The sequence below is a fragment of the Pseudorca crassidens genome, chromosome 10 (genome assembly GCF_039906515.1).
Source record: "Pseudorca crassidens isolate mPseCra1 chromosome 10, mPseCra1.hap1, whole genome shotgun sequence".
NCBI lineage: Eukaryota > Metazoa > Chordata > Mammalia > Artiodactyla > Delphinidae > Pseudorca > Pseudorca crassidens.
The window spans coordinates 13,155,484-13,173,387 of NC_090305.1; the positions used below are offsets into that span (position 1 = coordinate 13,155,484).

Sequence of the window (17,904 nt, forward strand, 5' to 3'; positions counted from 1 at the left end):
ATTTCTTTTTTCTTTTCTGCTTTTTTCTTTTCCTTTGGAAGACCTAGTGATCAGTGGATTAATCCATAAACCCCAACCCTTAGAGAATCGAGAGCAACAAAAGTCATCAGACATCCTAGAGGAGTTAATTGTTAAGGAATAATACAAAGCCCCAGCAAAATATTTAGAAATGGAGAATCATATGATGTCACGGCAAGTAATTTTGTAATTAACAGTAGCTTATAGTTAAAACAGCAACAGAATATGACTGATCACGAGTTATTTTTTCCACCAATATGCATCTTAGTGTCACAGTACAGATTACGGCATTTATCTAAGCCAGTTTTTTCTCCCATAAACTCCCTCACCCCTCTGCACACCATCCTTCTCTACGGATTCAGGAATTGCCTGATTGTTAATGATTAATGAATCCAATGAAACATATCTTGGGTTTTACCAAATTTGAGACATGATAAGCCCCATTGAATAAAATGCCTTCATTCTTTCAGCAGTTTTTATTAAACATTGCCTGTGTACTAGGCATGTGACTATAAAACTGAACCTTGACTTATCCAATAAGAAAATAGGCCTAAATGTCAAAGCTAAAATAGATACATGTATACATTTATATATACACCCTGAGGTCAACCATGAGGTAATAAATACAATGATAAAAATTGTTATACCCTTAATTTTCTTTGTTGATTCATCTTGACTGATCTATCATTGTTTTTCTGTAGTGTGAGCATTATTTGTAGCCTGATGTTAACTTGTCGTGGCCAAAGTCTTGAGTTCTTGACTTTTTAATAACTTCTTTGTAAACCTATGAAGAAGATGGCAGATTTGCTGTTGTTCTGTTTAGTTCTCATTGGTTTGGGTTTCTTTTTAAGCCACTGCCAGCAGTACCAGTAATCCTAAAGGATAGACAGAGGAAGGAAGATAAGAAGAAGAAATAACACAGAAAAGAGGCATAAGGGAAAATGAATAGGAAAGAAAAGAAAGAAACAGAAGTGATGGAAATTGAGACCAGAAATTATATCAAAGGCACCTTAGTGGTGGCCAGTCCCCTGTGTTGTAGGGAAAACAGTCAATAGGGAATAAAAAGATTCATTAGTGAAATCAAGTTTGCACCTAGACCAAGTCACTTAGTGTTTCAATAAAGGTAATTTCCTTCTCTGTGTGTGGGACCTGCTGAGAACTCATAAATAAAAGCCAAAGTGGCATTTTCTTTTGAAGAAGGAAAAATAAGTACTTGGCAAGAAAGTACTTGGCAAGGAAAGAAGTTTGTTAAGCCTTATGAATGATATTATCAGGCTGCCAATAATAAGAGGGACTGAGGGGAAGGTAAAAATGGACCACATAATGGAAAAACTGATGCCAACATAATGACAATTTACATTTGCACAAGGCTAGCTATCAGGATGCAAGGCATTTTCGAGTACCTTATCTTACTTCAAAGTACTAAAAAATGATGCATCTTTAATATGGAAAGGACAAGGAGAGATTTTTTTTCTTGCTGTAGGTGAATCGCTGGGGGTCAGAAAATAAAAGTTGGGTCAAAAAGAAAAGACAGGAACTTCCCTGGTGGCGCAGTGGTTAAGAATCCACCTGCCAGTGCAGGGGACACGGGTTCAATCCCTGTTCTGGGAAGATCCCACATGCCTTGGAGCAACTAAGCCCGTGCGCCACAACTAGTGAGCCTGCACTTTAGAGCCCGTGAGCCACAACTGCTGAGCCTGCGCATCTAGAGCCTGTGCTCCACAACAAGAGAAGCCACTGCAATAAGAAGCCTGCGCACCGCAACAAAGAGTAGCCCCCACTCGCTGCAACAAGAGAAAGCCCGCATGCAGCAATGAAGACCCTATGCAACCAAATAAATTAAATAAATAAATAAATAAATTTATTAAAAAAAAAAAAAAGAAAAGACAGGAGTCTCAAGCCTCTTAGATAGCCTCGTCCACCAGAGGGTAGAGAGCAGAAGCAAAAAGAACTACAATCCTACAGCCTGTGGAATAAAAACCACATCCACAGAAAGATAGACAAGATGAAAAGGCAGAGGGGTATGTACCAGATGAAGGAACAAGATACAACCCCAGAAAAACAACTAAATGAAGTCGAGATAGGCAGCCTTCCAGAAAAAGAATTCAGAATAATGATAGTGAAGATGATCCAAGACCTCGGAAAAAGAATGCAGGCAAAGATCAAGAAGATGCAAGAAATGTTCAACAAAGACCTAGAAGAATTAAAGAACAAACAAACAGAGATGAATAATACGATAACTGAAATGAAAACTACACTAGAAGGAATCAATAGCAGAATAACTGAGGCAGAAGAACAGATAAGTGACCTGGAAGACAGAATGGTGGAATTCACTGCTGCAGAACAGAATAAAGAAAAAAAGAATGAAAAGAAATGAAGACAGCCTAAGAGACCTCTGGGACAACATTAAACGCAACAACATTCACATTATAGGGGTCCCAGAAGGAGAAGAGAGAGAGAAAGGACCGAGAAAATATTTGAAGAGATTATAGTAAAAAGCTTCCCTTACATGGGAAAGGAAATAGCCACCCAAGTCCAGGAAGCGCAGAGAGTCCCATACAGGATAAACCCAAGGAGAAACACGCCGAGACACATAGTAATCAACTTGGCAAAAATTAAAGACAAAGAAAAATTATTGAAAGCTGCAAGGAAAAAATGACAAATAACATACAAGGGAACTCCCATAAGGTTAACAGTTGATTTCTCAGCACAAACTCTGCAAGCCAGAAGGGAGTGGCATGACATATTTAAGGCGATGAAAGGGAAGAACCTACAACCAAGATCACTCTACCCGGCAAGGATCTCATTCACATTCATGGAGAAATCAAAAGCTTTACAGACAAGCAAAAGTTAAGAGAATTCAGCACCAACAAACCAGCCCTACAACAAATGCTAAAGGAATTTCTCTAAGTGGGAAACACAAGAGAAGAAAAGGACCTACAAAAACAAACCCAAAACAATTAAGAAAATGGTCATAGGAACATACATATTGATAATTACCTTAAACGTGAATGGATTAAATGCTCCAACCAAAACACACAGGCTCACTGAGTGGATACAAAAACAAGACCCATCTGTATGCTGTCTACAAGAGACCCACTTCAGACCTAGGACACATACAGACTGAAAGTGAGGGGTTGGAAAAAGATATTCCATGCAAATGGAAATCAAAAGAAAGCTGGAGTAGCAATACTCATATCAGATAAAGTAGACTTTAAAATAAAGAATGTTACAAGAGACAAGGAAGGACACTACATAATGATCAAGGGATCAATCCAAGAAGAAGATATGACAATTATAAATATATATGCACCCAATGTAGGAGCACCTCAATACATAAGGCAACTGCTAACAGCTTTTAAAGAGGAAATCGACAGTAACACAGTAATAGTGGGGGACTTTAACATCTCACTTACACTAATGGACAGATCACCCAAACAGAAAATTAATAAGGAAGCACAAGCTTTAAATGACACTATAGAGCAGATAGATTTAATAGATGTTTATAGGACATTCCATCCAAAAACAGCAGATTACACTTTCTTCTCAAATGCGCACAAAACATTCTCCAGGATAGATCACATCTTGGGTCACAAATCAAGCCTCAGTAAATTTAAGAAAATTGAAATCATATCAAGCATCTTTTCTGACCACAATGCTATGAGATTAGAAATCAATTACAGGGAAAAAAATGTAAAATACACAAACACATGGAGGCTAAAGAATATGTTACTAAATAACCAAGAGATCACTGAAGAAATCAAAGAGGAAATCAAAAAATACCTAGAGACAAATGACCATGAAAACATGACAATCCAAAACCTGTGGGATGCAGCAAAAGCAGTTCTAAGAGGGAAGTTTATAGCTATAAAAGCCTACCTCAAGAAACAAGAAAAATCTCAAATAAACAATCTAACCTTACACCTAAAGGAACTAGAGAAAGAATAACAAACAAAACCCAAAGTTAGCAGAAGGAAAGAAATCATAAAGATCAGAGCAGAAATAAATGAAATAGAAACAAAGAAAACAATAGCAAAGATCAATAAAAAAGCTGGTTCTTCGAGAAGATAAAAAAAAAATTGATAAACCATTAGCCAGACTCATCAAGAAAAAGAGGGAGAGGACTCAAATCAATAAAATCAGAAATGAAAAAGGAGAAGTTACAACAGACACCACAGAAATACAAAGCATCCTAAGAGACTACTACAAGCAACTCTCTGCCAATAAAATGGACAACCTGGAAGAAATGGACAAATTCTTAGAAAGATATAACCTTCCAAGACTGAACCAAGAAGAAATAGAAAATATGAACAGACCAATCACAAGTAATGAAATTGAAACTGTGATTAAAAATCTTACAACAAACAGAAGTCCAGGACCAGATGGCTTCACAGGTGAATTCTACCAAACATTTAGAGAAGAGCTAACACCCATCCTTCGCAAACTCTTCCAAAAAAATTGCAGAGGCAGGAACTCTCCCAAACTCATTCTATGAGGCCGCCATCACCCTGATACCAAAACCAGACAAAGATACTACAAAAAAAGAAAATTACAGACCAATATCACCGATGAATATAGATGCAAAAATCCTCAACAAAACACTAGCAAACGGAATCCAACAACACATTAAAAGGATTATACACCATGATCAAGTGGGATTTATCCCAGGAATGCAAGGATTCTTCAGTACATGCATATCAATCAATGTGATACACCATATTAACAAATTGAAGAATAAAAACCATATGATCATCTCAATAGATACAGAAAAAGCTTTGGACAAAATTCAACACCTGTCTATGATAAAAACTCTCTGGAAAGTGGGAATGGAGGGAACCTACCACAACATAATAAAGGCCATATACGACAAACCCACAGCAAACATCATTCTCAATGGTGAAAAACTGAAAGCATTTCCTCTAAGATCAGGAACACGACAAGGATGTCCACTCTCACCACTATTATTCAACATAGTTTTGGAAGTCCTAGCCACAGCAATCAGAGAAGAAAAAGAAAGAAAAGGAATACAAATTGGAACAGAAGGAGTAAAACTGTTACTGTTTGCAGATGACAAGATAGTATATATAGAGAATCCTAAAGGTGCCACCAGAAAACTACTAGAGCTAATCAATGAATTTGGTAAAGTTGCAGGATACAAAATTAATGCACAGAAATCTCTTGCATTCCTATACACTAACGATGAAAAACCTGAAAGAGAAATTAAGGAAACACTCCCATTTACGATTGCAACAAGAAGAATAAAGTACCTAGCAATAAACCTACCTAGAGAGGTAAAAGACCTGTAGTCAGAAAACTGTAAGACACTGATGAAAGTAATTAAAGATGATACAAATGGATGGAGAGATATACCATGTTCTTGGATTAGAAGAATCAATATTGTGAAAGTGACTATACTACCCAAAGCAATCTACAGATTCAATGCAATCCCTATCAAATTACCAATGGCATTTTTTACAGAACCAGAACAAAAAATCTTAAAATTTGTATGGAGACATAAAAGACCCCAAATAGCCAAAGCAGCCTTGAGGGAAAAAAACGAAACTGGAGGAATCAGCCTCCCTGACTTCAGACTATACTACAAAGCTACAGTAATCAAGACAATATGGTACTGGCACAAAAACAGAAATATAGATCAATGGAACAGGATAGAAAGCCTAGAGATAAACACACGCACCTATGGTCAACTAATCTATGACAAAGGAGGCAAGGATATACAATGGAGAAAAGACAGTCTCTTCAATAAGTGGTGCTGGGAAAACTGGACTACATGTAAAAGAATGAAATTAGAACACTCCCTAACACCATACACAAAAATAAACTCAAAATAGATTAGAGACCTAAATGTAAGACTGGACACTATAAACCTCTTAGAGGAAAACATAGGAAGAACACTCTTTGACCTAAATCACAGCAAGATCTTTTTTGATCCACCTCCTAGAGTAATGGAAATAAAAACAAAAATAAACAAATGGAACCTAATGATACTTAAAAGCTTTTGCAAAGCAAAGGAAACTACGGACAAGACAAAAAGACAACCCTCAGAATGGGAGAAGATATATGCAAACAAATCAACGGACAAAGGATTAATCTCCAAAATATATAAACAGCTCATGCAGCTCAATATTAAAAAAACTACCCAATCCAAAAATGGGCAGAAGACCTAAATAGACATTTCTCCAAAGAAGACATATAGATAGCCAAGAAGCACATGAAAAGCTGCTCAACATCACTAATTATTAGAGAAATGCAAATCAAAACCACAATGAGGTATCACCTCACACCAGTTAGAATGGGCACCATCAGAAAATCTACAAACAACAAATGCTGGAGAGGGTGTGGAGAAAAGGGAACCCTCTTGCACTGTTGGTGGGAATGTAAATTGCTACAGCCACTATGGAGAACAGTATGGAGGTTCCTTAAAAAACTAAAAATAGAATTACCATATGACCCAGGAACCCCACTGCTGGGCATATACCCAGAGAAAACCATAATTCAAAAAGACACGTGGGGCTTCCCTGGTGGCGCAGTGATTGAGAGTCCGCCCGCCGATGCAGGGGACACGGGTTCGTGGCCTGGTCCAGGAAGATCCCACATGTCACGGAGTGGCTGGACCCCTGAGCCATGGCCACTGAGCCTGTGCATCCAGAGCCTGTGCTCCGCAATGGGAGAGGCCACAACAGTGAGAGGCCCGCATACCGCAAAAAAAAAAAAAAGACACATGTGCCCCAATATTCATTGCAGCACTATTTAGAATAGCCAGGTCATGGAAGCAACCTAAATGCCCATCAACAGACAAATGGATAAAGAAGATGTGATACATATATACAATGGAATATTACTCAGCCATAAAAAGGAATGAAGTTGAGTTATTTGTAGAGACTTGGATGAATCTAGAGACTGTCATACAGAGTGAAGTAAGTCAGAAAGAGAAAAACAAATATCATATATTAACGCATATATGTGGAACCTAGAAAAATGGTACAGATGAACTGGTTTGCAGAGCAGAAATTGAGACATGGATGTAAAGAACAAATGTATCGACACCAACGGGGGAAAGCGGCGGGAGGTGGGGGTGTGTGATGAATTGGGAGATTGGGATTGACATGTATACACTGATGTGTATAAAATGGATGACTAATAAGAATCTGCTGTATAAAACAATAAAATAAAATTCAAAAATTCAAAAAAAAAAAAAAGGAGAGCCATCTGGAGGAGGATAGATTGTGGGAACATACAGTAGCTAAGCAAGCCTTCTGAAGAGAGATGCTATGGACTCTTGATGCTCACATCAGTGGGAGTAACATTAAAACATTTTTCAGTGATTTCAGTGCCGGAGATGAATGACTTCAGACTCGGACCTTGCGAGGGCACCAGCAAGGTTAATTAATATAAGCTACCTTGTGAAGGAAACGTATCTATTAAGAAATGAAAACTACAGGCTTGACTTTCAGTAACATCATTAAGAGAGCCAAAGATGAAGACTGTGATCCTATTCGTATTACGTAGAAATAGAATGGTTGTCAGGGGCGTTGGTGGAGTGTTCTCAGAAGGATTTAAATGTGACAGGACTGCAAAGGTAGGCAAGAATAACACAGTTGGGCTTCCCTGGTGGCGCTGTGGTTGAGAGTCCGCCTGCCGATGCAGGGGACGCGGGTTCGTGCCCCAGTCCGGGAAGATCCCACATGCTGCGGAGCGGCTGGGCCCGTGAGCCATGGCCGCCGAGCCTGCGCGTCCGGAGCCTGTGCTCCGCACCGGGAGAGGCCACAGCAGTGAGAGGCCCGCGTACGGCAAAAAAAAAAAAAAAAAAAAAAGAATAACACAGTTATTATTATTTTTTTTTTGCTTTGGAATTGGGCCAAGATGGCCAACAAAAGCCAGACTTGCAACAGGCAGGAGCTGTAACGCACAGCTGTGCATCTTATTGCCTAGTGCAGTCCTTAATCTGTACATTTGCATCACCCAGGAAACTTTCAAAACTCCTGGGACCAGTGGCTTGGGGTGGGCCCAGAATGAGGTGCTTTTGAAAGCTCCCAGGTGATTCATTGGGCAGCCCAGGCTGAGAACCGTTGCCATGAAGTTTCAATAAAAATATACACCAAGCCCTCAAATCCATTATCAAGCTGGGAAGGGTTAAAGCTTTCGAAACTGAAATCCCCATTCACTGTGAAAGAGAGTCCTAAAATATTCCTGAAAATAGAACATGTGTTCACTATAGGACTAAGATGATACCCAGGAAGCGTATGGAAATGAAGAGGTATAATTGCTCAGTGTCACAGGTAAAGTCTCTTTCAATCCAGCTGTAGCTGAGAACATGTGTGTCAGACACCAGATGTCTTGGATATTCGGGGGAAAGTTCTGAGGCCAATACAAAAAGATGAGAATGAATATTGAAGGACTGAAAATGATAATATTTTGAGACAGTTAATACTTTTAACTAAGAAACAAAGAGACAAAGGAAACAAAAAGGGGATAGTCAAAAAAAAGGATGTTAATGTCAGCAGATACTACAATACGATGAATCCAATCAGACATGTGAACACCATTTCTTCATTCATTTAAAAAAAACTTTAAGTGAAATATTATGAGAAAAAAACAGAACAATAGAAGTGAGAATACTTAAAAACAAGGCTCCTTGTGTAGACCAATATTATATATAAATACAAGGGAATTTAGACATAGATCTGTCCCTGTCTTAGCCAGGTTGTTATCTTTAATTCAGTTATCATTTAGAGTGAAATATAATAAAGGATGCTGAAAAGGGGACTCCCCTATGAGCTAGTCTCTTCTTAGAAGTCTACAGCAGTATCTGTATCCACAGGGCCCCCTATCGTCTTGTTTCTTAATTTTTTTCATCATTTGCTTTTTAGCCAGTACTACAGCCATTCCATAGCCCCTCTGGGTAACCTGCCTGCAAGCACATTCGCGCTAATAGATGTTACGCTCACTCAGAAAGAATTATAATGATATGTAAGTAATACGATGTTAAGAAGCTCAATTATCAGACTAAGTGAATCTTCCAGTATATTTTAAAACATTCTACTGAGACTCCAGTGGCTGTATTATAAATGTATATTAGTTTTATATACACATGTAAATACATGTATGGATTGGTACAGATCTCTTAAAAGAGATGGGAGTGGCTCTCATTTATCCACATAGGTATTAACCACTTCAGGTGTTTTTCATCCAAACTCATTTCTCCCGTTCTGGGTTTCCCTACACAAGACTCTCAATCCTCTATTGATCCCTTCTGTCTCTAGTCTAAGTTGATTCCCTTTTCCAGGCAACCTCTGTCCTTGATAACCTTCAGTGCAGTTTGGGAGTGTGTTGACAATGGATCAGAGTCAGTAACATTATTTGCTGAACCTCATGGGGAGTCTTTTAAGGAGGAGGAAGTTGACCAGGGTAAAGACAAAAGAATGGCAGTTAACGCTCAGAGCGACCATCTTAGGAGGTCTTGACAGTGGCAGAGCAGGAGTGACCGATCTGTTGTGAGAAACTTCGGCTTATTCTATGCACAAGACTCCTATTAAGAGAACATAGCCAGGGTAGGTTTATCTGTCGGTCAATGATTAACTAGGAAAGCTCTGAGGAAGACACAGCAGATGCAAGAAGTAATGTATACAAGCAGGTTGGCTAGAAACGAGATCCCCTTCTTATCACAGCATCTTTGGTTCCATCCCCTGCTGGTGTTCTTAAAGAGAATAATTGAACTAGTAACTTCTATAGGTTTTAAAGTTAATTTTTTTTTTAGAGTTTCTATGGGTAGTACCTCTCTACGTATAATGTGATCATATAATGCTATCATTTTTTAAGTGCCAACGATTGATAACTCCTGACTTTATAAAATCCAGTGGTAAAGAATACAGATAGCTTTCCTCAGGTCTTTCAGTGCTTTTCTTTAAAGTGTCAAACTCAAGAAAGGACAAGGGCTGCACAGGTAGGATTAACTTCCACAAGGGAAAGGAAGTACATGATTTCTTATGCATCATTTTGGGATAAAGCCACAGGAAGAGGTCAGCCAAACCAGAAAGCCCAAGCTCTCTTGAAACTGTTGATCTCATGATTTAAATCAAGGCTCAGACTCTTGTGTAAGCCTGAGGGAGACTTGCTTTATTGGATCTTAGATGACTATTCCATTCTCTGTTAGCCGTCTGTGAGTGAACTTCCCCCCAAAACTGTTTCATCCTAATTTCACAGTATCTCTAGTTGAGCCTCCAAGGGACAGCAAGGGACAGCAAGCATGTCCCTTCTTTTTAGCAGATGGCTTTTGTCAGCAGGGAGCCTAAAAGCCAATTGTCATAAAAGATGACACAAGGATGGGGGAGGGGAGCTTGCTTTGACAAACATCTCCCAGTTTTCCTGTAGTGAAAAGTTTCTCATCACATAAAAGTGTCTGAAGGCTGCAGCTGAACCAGAACTTTAATAAATGTTTATCCTTTAGAAGGATTCTTGCCAAGGATCATAGGTTTTAAAGCTGGAAGGAACCCTAGCCGTCCTCAGCAAGTTGCAGAGGAGCGTTATATGGTATAGTTTTGAGAAAAGTGAGTCCAAAGAGAAGTGCTTTGTGTCAGGTCACACAGTGCGTATTAGCAGTAGACCCGGGGTTAAACAGAGCCCAGGCCTCCTGCCTGCTGGCCCCTGGGATTCTGAGTCTCATTTCTCCCCTTCGTTACAAAAACTGTATTTGGTTGTGATTCTGTGTGCTGTCATTGAAAAAGGTCACTGCTTTCACTGAATAAGTAATTACCATTTATTGAGTGGCTACTGTATACTTTCCTCTTTATTTTTTTCATTTCAAACAAGCTTTTATTTTCAATGTGAACAATACTGTTATCTCTAAAAGGTAAGAGTAAAGTCAGATGTCAGTTAATATCATTTTGGGGTGTTGAACTTTGAAACAAAATTGGTATTTTGGGCTAATGAACACTAGAATATCCATGAAGCGCAAATGCGTCTTTCTTTTGCCGTCCATTTCTTTTATGCCTTCCAGCTGTGTTCTCCAGCGCTGCCCTCTGCTGAGACCGTGTCCATTTTAAGTCCTTCTTCTGGTTTTTCATTCCCATCCTCGTCATCAGCGTTTTCATATTGATATTCACTCTCTTCTTTAGAACCATACAGACTTTGGGATCATAAGTTGGAGGAAAAAGTATCCCAATTTAAAATCAGCAGCAGAATCTAGTACCCTGCCCTCAGGAGGATCGTCCCCCTCTTCCTCTTGGGCCACATAATTCTCATCCTCTCCCTCATCTCTCCTTCTCCTTGTCCAACTCTCTCCTCCTCTTCTTTTATCTCTTCCCGCTCTCCTACCGGCTGTACATCCCAGTGCTCCTTGACTATGGGCTGGGCGCCCTCCTGCCCACCCTCCTTTGCCCGAAGAGTTCGCACTACCACCTGGAAATCCCTAGGGGCTGCGTCTCGGCCGACCCTGGTACGCCATTCGGCAGGCACCACTCCCCCCCGACTGATCCAGGGTCGTGGCCCATCCCACTACCTGCTCTGTTCTGACCACTGGTGGCTGGGCCTCGCTTCTGTGTGCCAGACATGGCAGGAGAGATGCACCAGTCAGTGCCTCAACCAGAGAAGTGATCTGCCTGCTAGACCAAGTTGGCAAAGATTTTCCTCTTTTTTTCTAAAAAAAATCCTGTGAAATAAAACCTATTTTATAAATGAGGAAGGGAAGGCTTACGGAGTTTAAGAATTCATGCAAAGCCACACCATGACCAAGCCAGGATTCAAACCCAGGGCTGTATGTGTCTGGATCTGGTACCCTTTCCTGCTATGCTGACCTGTCTGTCTTTGTGTGATTTACTTTCTCAGTAACTACAGCATTGCAGTCTGAAGAGACCGTCTTTTCGATATGACAATGGATATCAATAGCTCCTTTGTCTTTAAAAGTCTTTAGAGAAATTATCTAGAATAATACAGGAGTACCTAGTTGGAGATACTGTGGGTTCGGTTCCAGGCCACTGCAATAAAGCAAATATCACGATAAATCGAGTCACACGAATTTTTTGGTTTCCCAGCGCATGTAGAAGTTATGTTTACACTATAGTGTAGCCTGTTAAGTGTCCAATAGTATTATGTCTAATAAAACAATGTTCAGATCTTAATTTAAACATACTTAGATTGCTAAAAAATGCTAACCATCATCTGAGCCTTCATCGAGTCATTATCGCTTTGCAATAGTAGCCTCAAAGATCACTGGTCACCATAACAAATATAATAATAATGAAAAAATATGAAATACTGCAAGAATTACCAAAATGTGACACAGAGACGTAAAGTGAGCAAACACTGTTGGAAAAATGGCGCCTACCTGCGACTTGGTCGACGCAGGGTTGCCACAGATCTTTAATTTGTAAAACAAAGAAAACCAAAATATCTGTGAAGCACAATAAAATGAGGTCTGCCTGTTTTGGTTCATTTTATAATGAAGGCTTGGTGTTCATTAAGACAGTTTAATAACTCTTTATATATACTTTATATACTGACCTGGAAAGATGTCCATATTAAATTAAATGAAGAAAGTAAATTGCAAAACAGTGTATATGGTATAATCCCATTGATTGGTTGAACATGACAGGTGCACTGTTAATATATGTGTATATAGATATATGTGCACAGAGAATGTCTGGAAGGACACACACCAGACTCTTTAAAATGGTTCGTGCTGATGAGTGGGATTGGGGGCCAGCTGGTTAAACAGAGAATTAGGGGACTATTTCTGTATCATTTTAATTTTTTTATAACCAAGGTATATTATTTTTAAAAACCAGTTTTAAAAAATTAAACTTTATAAACCCTTTACAACAGTTTAACCTTTTTTAATAACTAGAAATTATAATCAAAGTCATTATCACTGCTCTAAACATATAAACGGTAGTCAATCAGGAAATAGTGTGGGATTTTTTCTATTGTCATGAAAACATTTGTAAAGTACTGACAGCAAAGTCCAGTGTTAATTCTCTCTTTCACCAGACCAAAAGTCCTAAAACTAATCTCGACCCCAAATGAAAGTCATTTGTAGCTTATGGAATATTATAAAATCATGGGGTTTAACTTTTTACCTTGAACTACAAATGCATCATTCATTCGCCACCTTTCCCCATCTTTTATTTGTTCTCCAGGTTTTTTTTTTTACTTCTCAAGAGCCCTCCTCCATCACTGCATGTTTCTTTCATGTTTTTTGATAATAGCCTGTTTTTTCCTAGACATCTAATAGATATTTTTTCTTTAGGAATTAGTTCTGTTGTTACCAGGCATAAAGTCTTTAGGGATGAGTTCAGCTGTTACCAGTTTTCACGTAATTATTTTTACAAATCTATCCAAAAATCTGTTTAGATTTTTAGGACTAAAACCTTAAACAATGTTTATTCTCTCTCTCTCATCTTTCTCCTCTGCTAATAAATCCATTTGTTTCTGCATTTTAAAAAGTGTCTTTCTGCACGTAAGCATGACTGAGAAGCTGCTGAGAAAGCCACCAGCCAGGCTGAAAAAACTTAAAATCAAAAAGGAAATAAAAGATTTCCTGATGAAGGACATAGAAGAGAAGATGCAGGCAGTGGAGGAGTGCAGGAAGGTAGCCCAGGTCTCGCGTGAGGGGCACTGCCTCTGAAACGCGCGCATCCTCTCCAGTCGCCAGCTTAAAGACCGATTACGTGGATTGTATTAATTCTTTTAGTGATCTCTATGCTTCCTATGCTGTATGTTTAGTTTAAGTTCTCTTTGTGTGGTGAAGAAATGCAGCACTATCTTGAAGTTGGTTGAATTACAGTTTCATCCCTGTAGCCTAAGGAAGCAATATCCACTTCTGAGAAATAAGTATGGTGTTTTTTTCCTATTAAAAAAAAGAGAAACTTCAGTTGGGGCCAGGGGTGGCAGGAGGTCCCAGGTGGAGGATGGGAGATGAGAGGAGGCCGTGCAGACCCTCAGACAACTTCTACAACATTTACACACACATGGTGCCCATAAACCCTCTGTCTGCCCTTCTGCCGGAACCAGCCTTCACAGCTCTGGTCTGACAGCCTTTACTTCGGTGTCTCTACTTGGCCTCTCAGAGAGCAAGGACAGACCACAGCCCTGTGAGGGAATGTCTGGAGGGTGTCTGGAGGGTATGGGGTGGGGGCTGGCGGCTGGCTCTGTCTTCTTCAACAGTAATTCCTCAACCTCTGCTTGTCGAATGATTGCATAATGAAATAGGGAAGCCAGGAATGTTCATTACAGGCAGTAGTTATGAGAACTTGGAGAAAGTCACTCGGACTTGTTTTCACTCTTTAATACTGCTTTTCAGACTAAAGAAGAAGAAATAAGAAAAAGGCTGCGGAGTGACCGACTTCTGCCCCCAGCCCATCATTCAGATTCAGCTGAAGCAGGTGGGAAGGAGGCTCCGTTTGCAGAAGGACTTAAAACTGTGAGTTGTGCCGCATTTGAACCCTCTGACCTGCCAGAAGGAAAGCTGTTGAAATGATAGAATGATAGAAATTACAGGTACGAAGGTATCGGGGTCGTGGAGTCAGACATGTCTTACAACCAAGCAGATGACGTATTCTAATGAGCCGTTTTATGTGAATTTCGTGAAAAGGCTTCCTTTCCCCCAGGTGTGACTTTCTTAGTATGTCTCATGTTTTCTTTGACTGTCTGACCCACTGGGATGTGCCTTGGGTTTAGGAATGACTGTGAGAGCTGCCTGGGCTGGAGCTTAGCTGAGTAAACCAAATGACTATGTTAGCTTAAAAAAAAGAAGAGGAAGATTTGACTAGCTTTGGTTTTATAAAGTTGTCATTCTCCTTCAGTGTGGCTTCCAACATGTGAAAATGTCTTTCATTTATGAGCACCTTTCAGCTTCCATTAATGTATTCGTGCCAAATGAAATCCTTCTTTTTGGTTCCTGCCTCTTGGCTGTGTCTGCCCTCTGAGGGTCCTTTTAAGACAAATTGTATGGATTTGTGTTAAGTATTTTAATGATCTGTATGCTTCTTATGCTCTATGTTTAGGTGTGTTTTTTTTCTAATTCTCTTTGTGTTGTGTTGTGATTAAAGCAATATCCTGAAGTTGGTTGAATTATAGCTTCATCCATATAGCCTAAGGAAGCAAAATCCACTTCTCAGAATTAAATGAAGTATGGAGTTTTCTTCATATGAAAAATGAAAAAGTTATCAGGTCTTATGAGTCTACATTCTGTGAAGATCTCTTGCATCCCTTTTCATACTTTCCCCTGTCATTACCTGTTCAGACCACCCGACCATTTTTCAGTTATATGACTACAACAGTCTTCTTAGTATTTATCCAACGGTCTTCTTTTTTATTTTTTGATATTTATTTCTTTATTTGGCTGTGCCGGGTCTTAGTTGTGGCATGCGGGATCTTCATTGTGGCATGTGGAATCTAGTTCCCTGACCAGGGATTGAACCCTAGGCCCCCTGCATTGGGAATGCAGAGTCTTAACTGCTGGACCACCAGGGAAGTCCCTATTCAATGGTCTTCTGCTGAAACCCTTTGTTGGCTCCCTTTTATGGTCAAGGTAAAGTCCAGCCGCCTTCTTCTGGCTGGTAAGACTCTCAGCTTTCATAACTCGCTCCTGCTGACCTTCTAGCTCAGCACATTCCCTAGCCTCTGCGTCTTTGCACATGCTGTTCCCTCCTTCCCCTCTCCCCGTCTCACTGCTTTACTTGCCTGATGCCTTCTTGTTTCTCACGTCTCCACTCAGACAGCACTTCCTCTGAAGCCCCTGGTCTGGGTTGGTGGCCGTCTCTCATAGTTGCCTTTTGGCAGCCCGGATTACTCAGTGTCGCACTTGCCACCCTCTTTTGGAATTACCGGGTGCATGTCCATCTTTACCACTAGATGTGTCAGTTCTAACAGGATGGAGGATGGGTCCGTCTTGATCACGGCTGCAGTTTTGTACCTTGGAAAGTGAATGGCACATGATACATGGTGTGTAGATGTTTCTTCTGTGGATAAATCAGTATACCCATATATCCTCCAGAAGCTGGAGGACAGCCCCAGGAGATGGCTTGTTTCCCTGGGAACCCATGGCAGTGCTGATTTGAGCAGAAGACCACTGGGCACCTCCTGTTTGTACATTCCCTTTGGGATGTTGCAAATGGACACCTCATCTTCCTATAGCTTGTAGGACTGAGAACTCCTGCAGCAGTGAGATATGATGATGGTGGTGGTGGAGGGGGCTTCTTTCCTAACTCATTCCAGAACCAAAACCTTTAAGAACCAGTCTACTTCTTACAGCGGTACCTTGGAAAGTCCTTTAGGCTCCCTGGACCTCTTTTACCTTACAGTAAGTCCACTGCATACGAACCTTCTAGTTGAGAGCTTTCAAAGATGTGACCATGCGTTCCATCAGTGTCAGGCGTGAGTGACATTGCAGCTTGCCCTCCGTCTCCTGTTGCCGACGATCCTTCAGCTCTACCGTCTCCCACCTCCTCTCCCTCCTCCAGCCGGTAACTCTTCTTGCCTGTTCACTCAGTGCCAGCCCCTGTACGCCAGCTGTTGTACTGTACTTCTCAAGGTACTGTACTGTAAGATTAAAAATGTTTTCTTTACTTTTTGTTTGTTTTTTATGGATTACTTGTGTGAAAAGTATTATAAACTTAGTACAGTACAGTACTATTTAGCCGATTGTGTTAGTTGGGTACCTAGGCTAACTTTGTTGGACTTAACGAACAAATTGGACTTACCAATGCGCTCTCGGAACAGAACTCGTTCATATGTAGGGGACATACTGTATATGTTAATTTGGGATTGCCATTTTCCCGGAGTTATACCAAATGAAATAATGTTTAAAAGTACTGTGCAAACTAGAATATGCCGCAATATTTATAGCATATTATTTATATAAAATCCTACGTGGGCAACATGATGTTTTTCGTCTGTCTGTTGCTTTTTCTATGGAGATGATCTCGTGGTGGCATGTGCCAATCTTATGAAATATTAGATCGGCTGATGATTTACTAGTACAAAATGATTGTATTGGGACACTTAGGAAAAGTTGGACTATCATTCAGATCTCTGCAAATAATAAAATTTAAATGACCCAAAGTACATTCAGTTCAAATTTTAGTAATTCTTGTAAGTTAAATCAATCCTCAAACTTGCTAAATACCCAAATAACACTTTCTCTTGAAATCTCATGCTCTTGCCTATGCTATTTATAGTGGCTTGGAAGACATGTTTATTGAGTTAAAATATATACAATATAGATGTGAGCATTATCACTGATACCCTGGCTTGAAAACCTCTCTCTCTATATATATAGAGTGAAACATGCCAAGTAGTAACACACCCTAAAGATAAGCCATATATTTTCTTAGCAAGACCATCCATTTTAACAGGATGGAGGGACGATGCGTTACCTGGATTCTGGGAACTGCCCTAAAACTCTAGGCGTGTTACTACTCGTAAAACCTTCTCAGGGTTTAGGGGTGAAGAGGAGGCTCAGAGACTGTAGGCACTTCCCACGTTCCCAGAGCCACTAACATCAACTGGGCAGGAGGCTTGTTTTTGAATCCGCTCTGCCTCTAATGAGCCATTAACCCCATCTCTGCAAAATTTAAAAAACGAACAAACAAAACAAAACAAAACCAACAACTTCAAATGTAAATGTGACTTTTTTCCATGATCAACTTTCTTTCTTTTTTAAAGATGATTCACACTGAACGTTAAAGGATTGAGATTTCTAAAATATTTCCTCTGGGAATAATGTTAATTTTATCTATTGAAATAACGTAATTGGTTTTCTCATTCTTAAAGTTTTGAACATCACCAGCGTACTTCAATTAAAACCAGACCACAACCTTCAGGAAAGTTATGAGTCAGAAGGGATAAGATAGACATCTTTGTAAGCATTTT

General features: G+C 39.8%; 1 protein-coding gene across 1 annotated transcript in view; it reads left to right on the forward strand.

Annotated features, from left to right (window-relative positions):
- STMND1 (stathmin domain containing 1) overlaps window positions 1-14,509 on the forward strand; it is a 35,452-nt gene extending 20,943 nt beyond the window's left edge. The window contains 5 exon segments of the mRNA XM_067754843.1: window positions 42-131; window positions 134-192; window positions 9,466-9,470; window positions 13,495-13,621; window positions 14,333-14,509. Coding sequence (XP_067610944.1) covers window positions 42-131; window positions 134-192; window positions 9,466-9,470; window positions 13,495-13,621; window positions 14,333-14,509 — 458 coding nt within the window.
- Window positions 14,510-17,904: the final 3,395 nt, after the last annotated feature.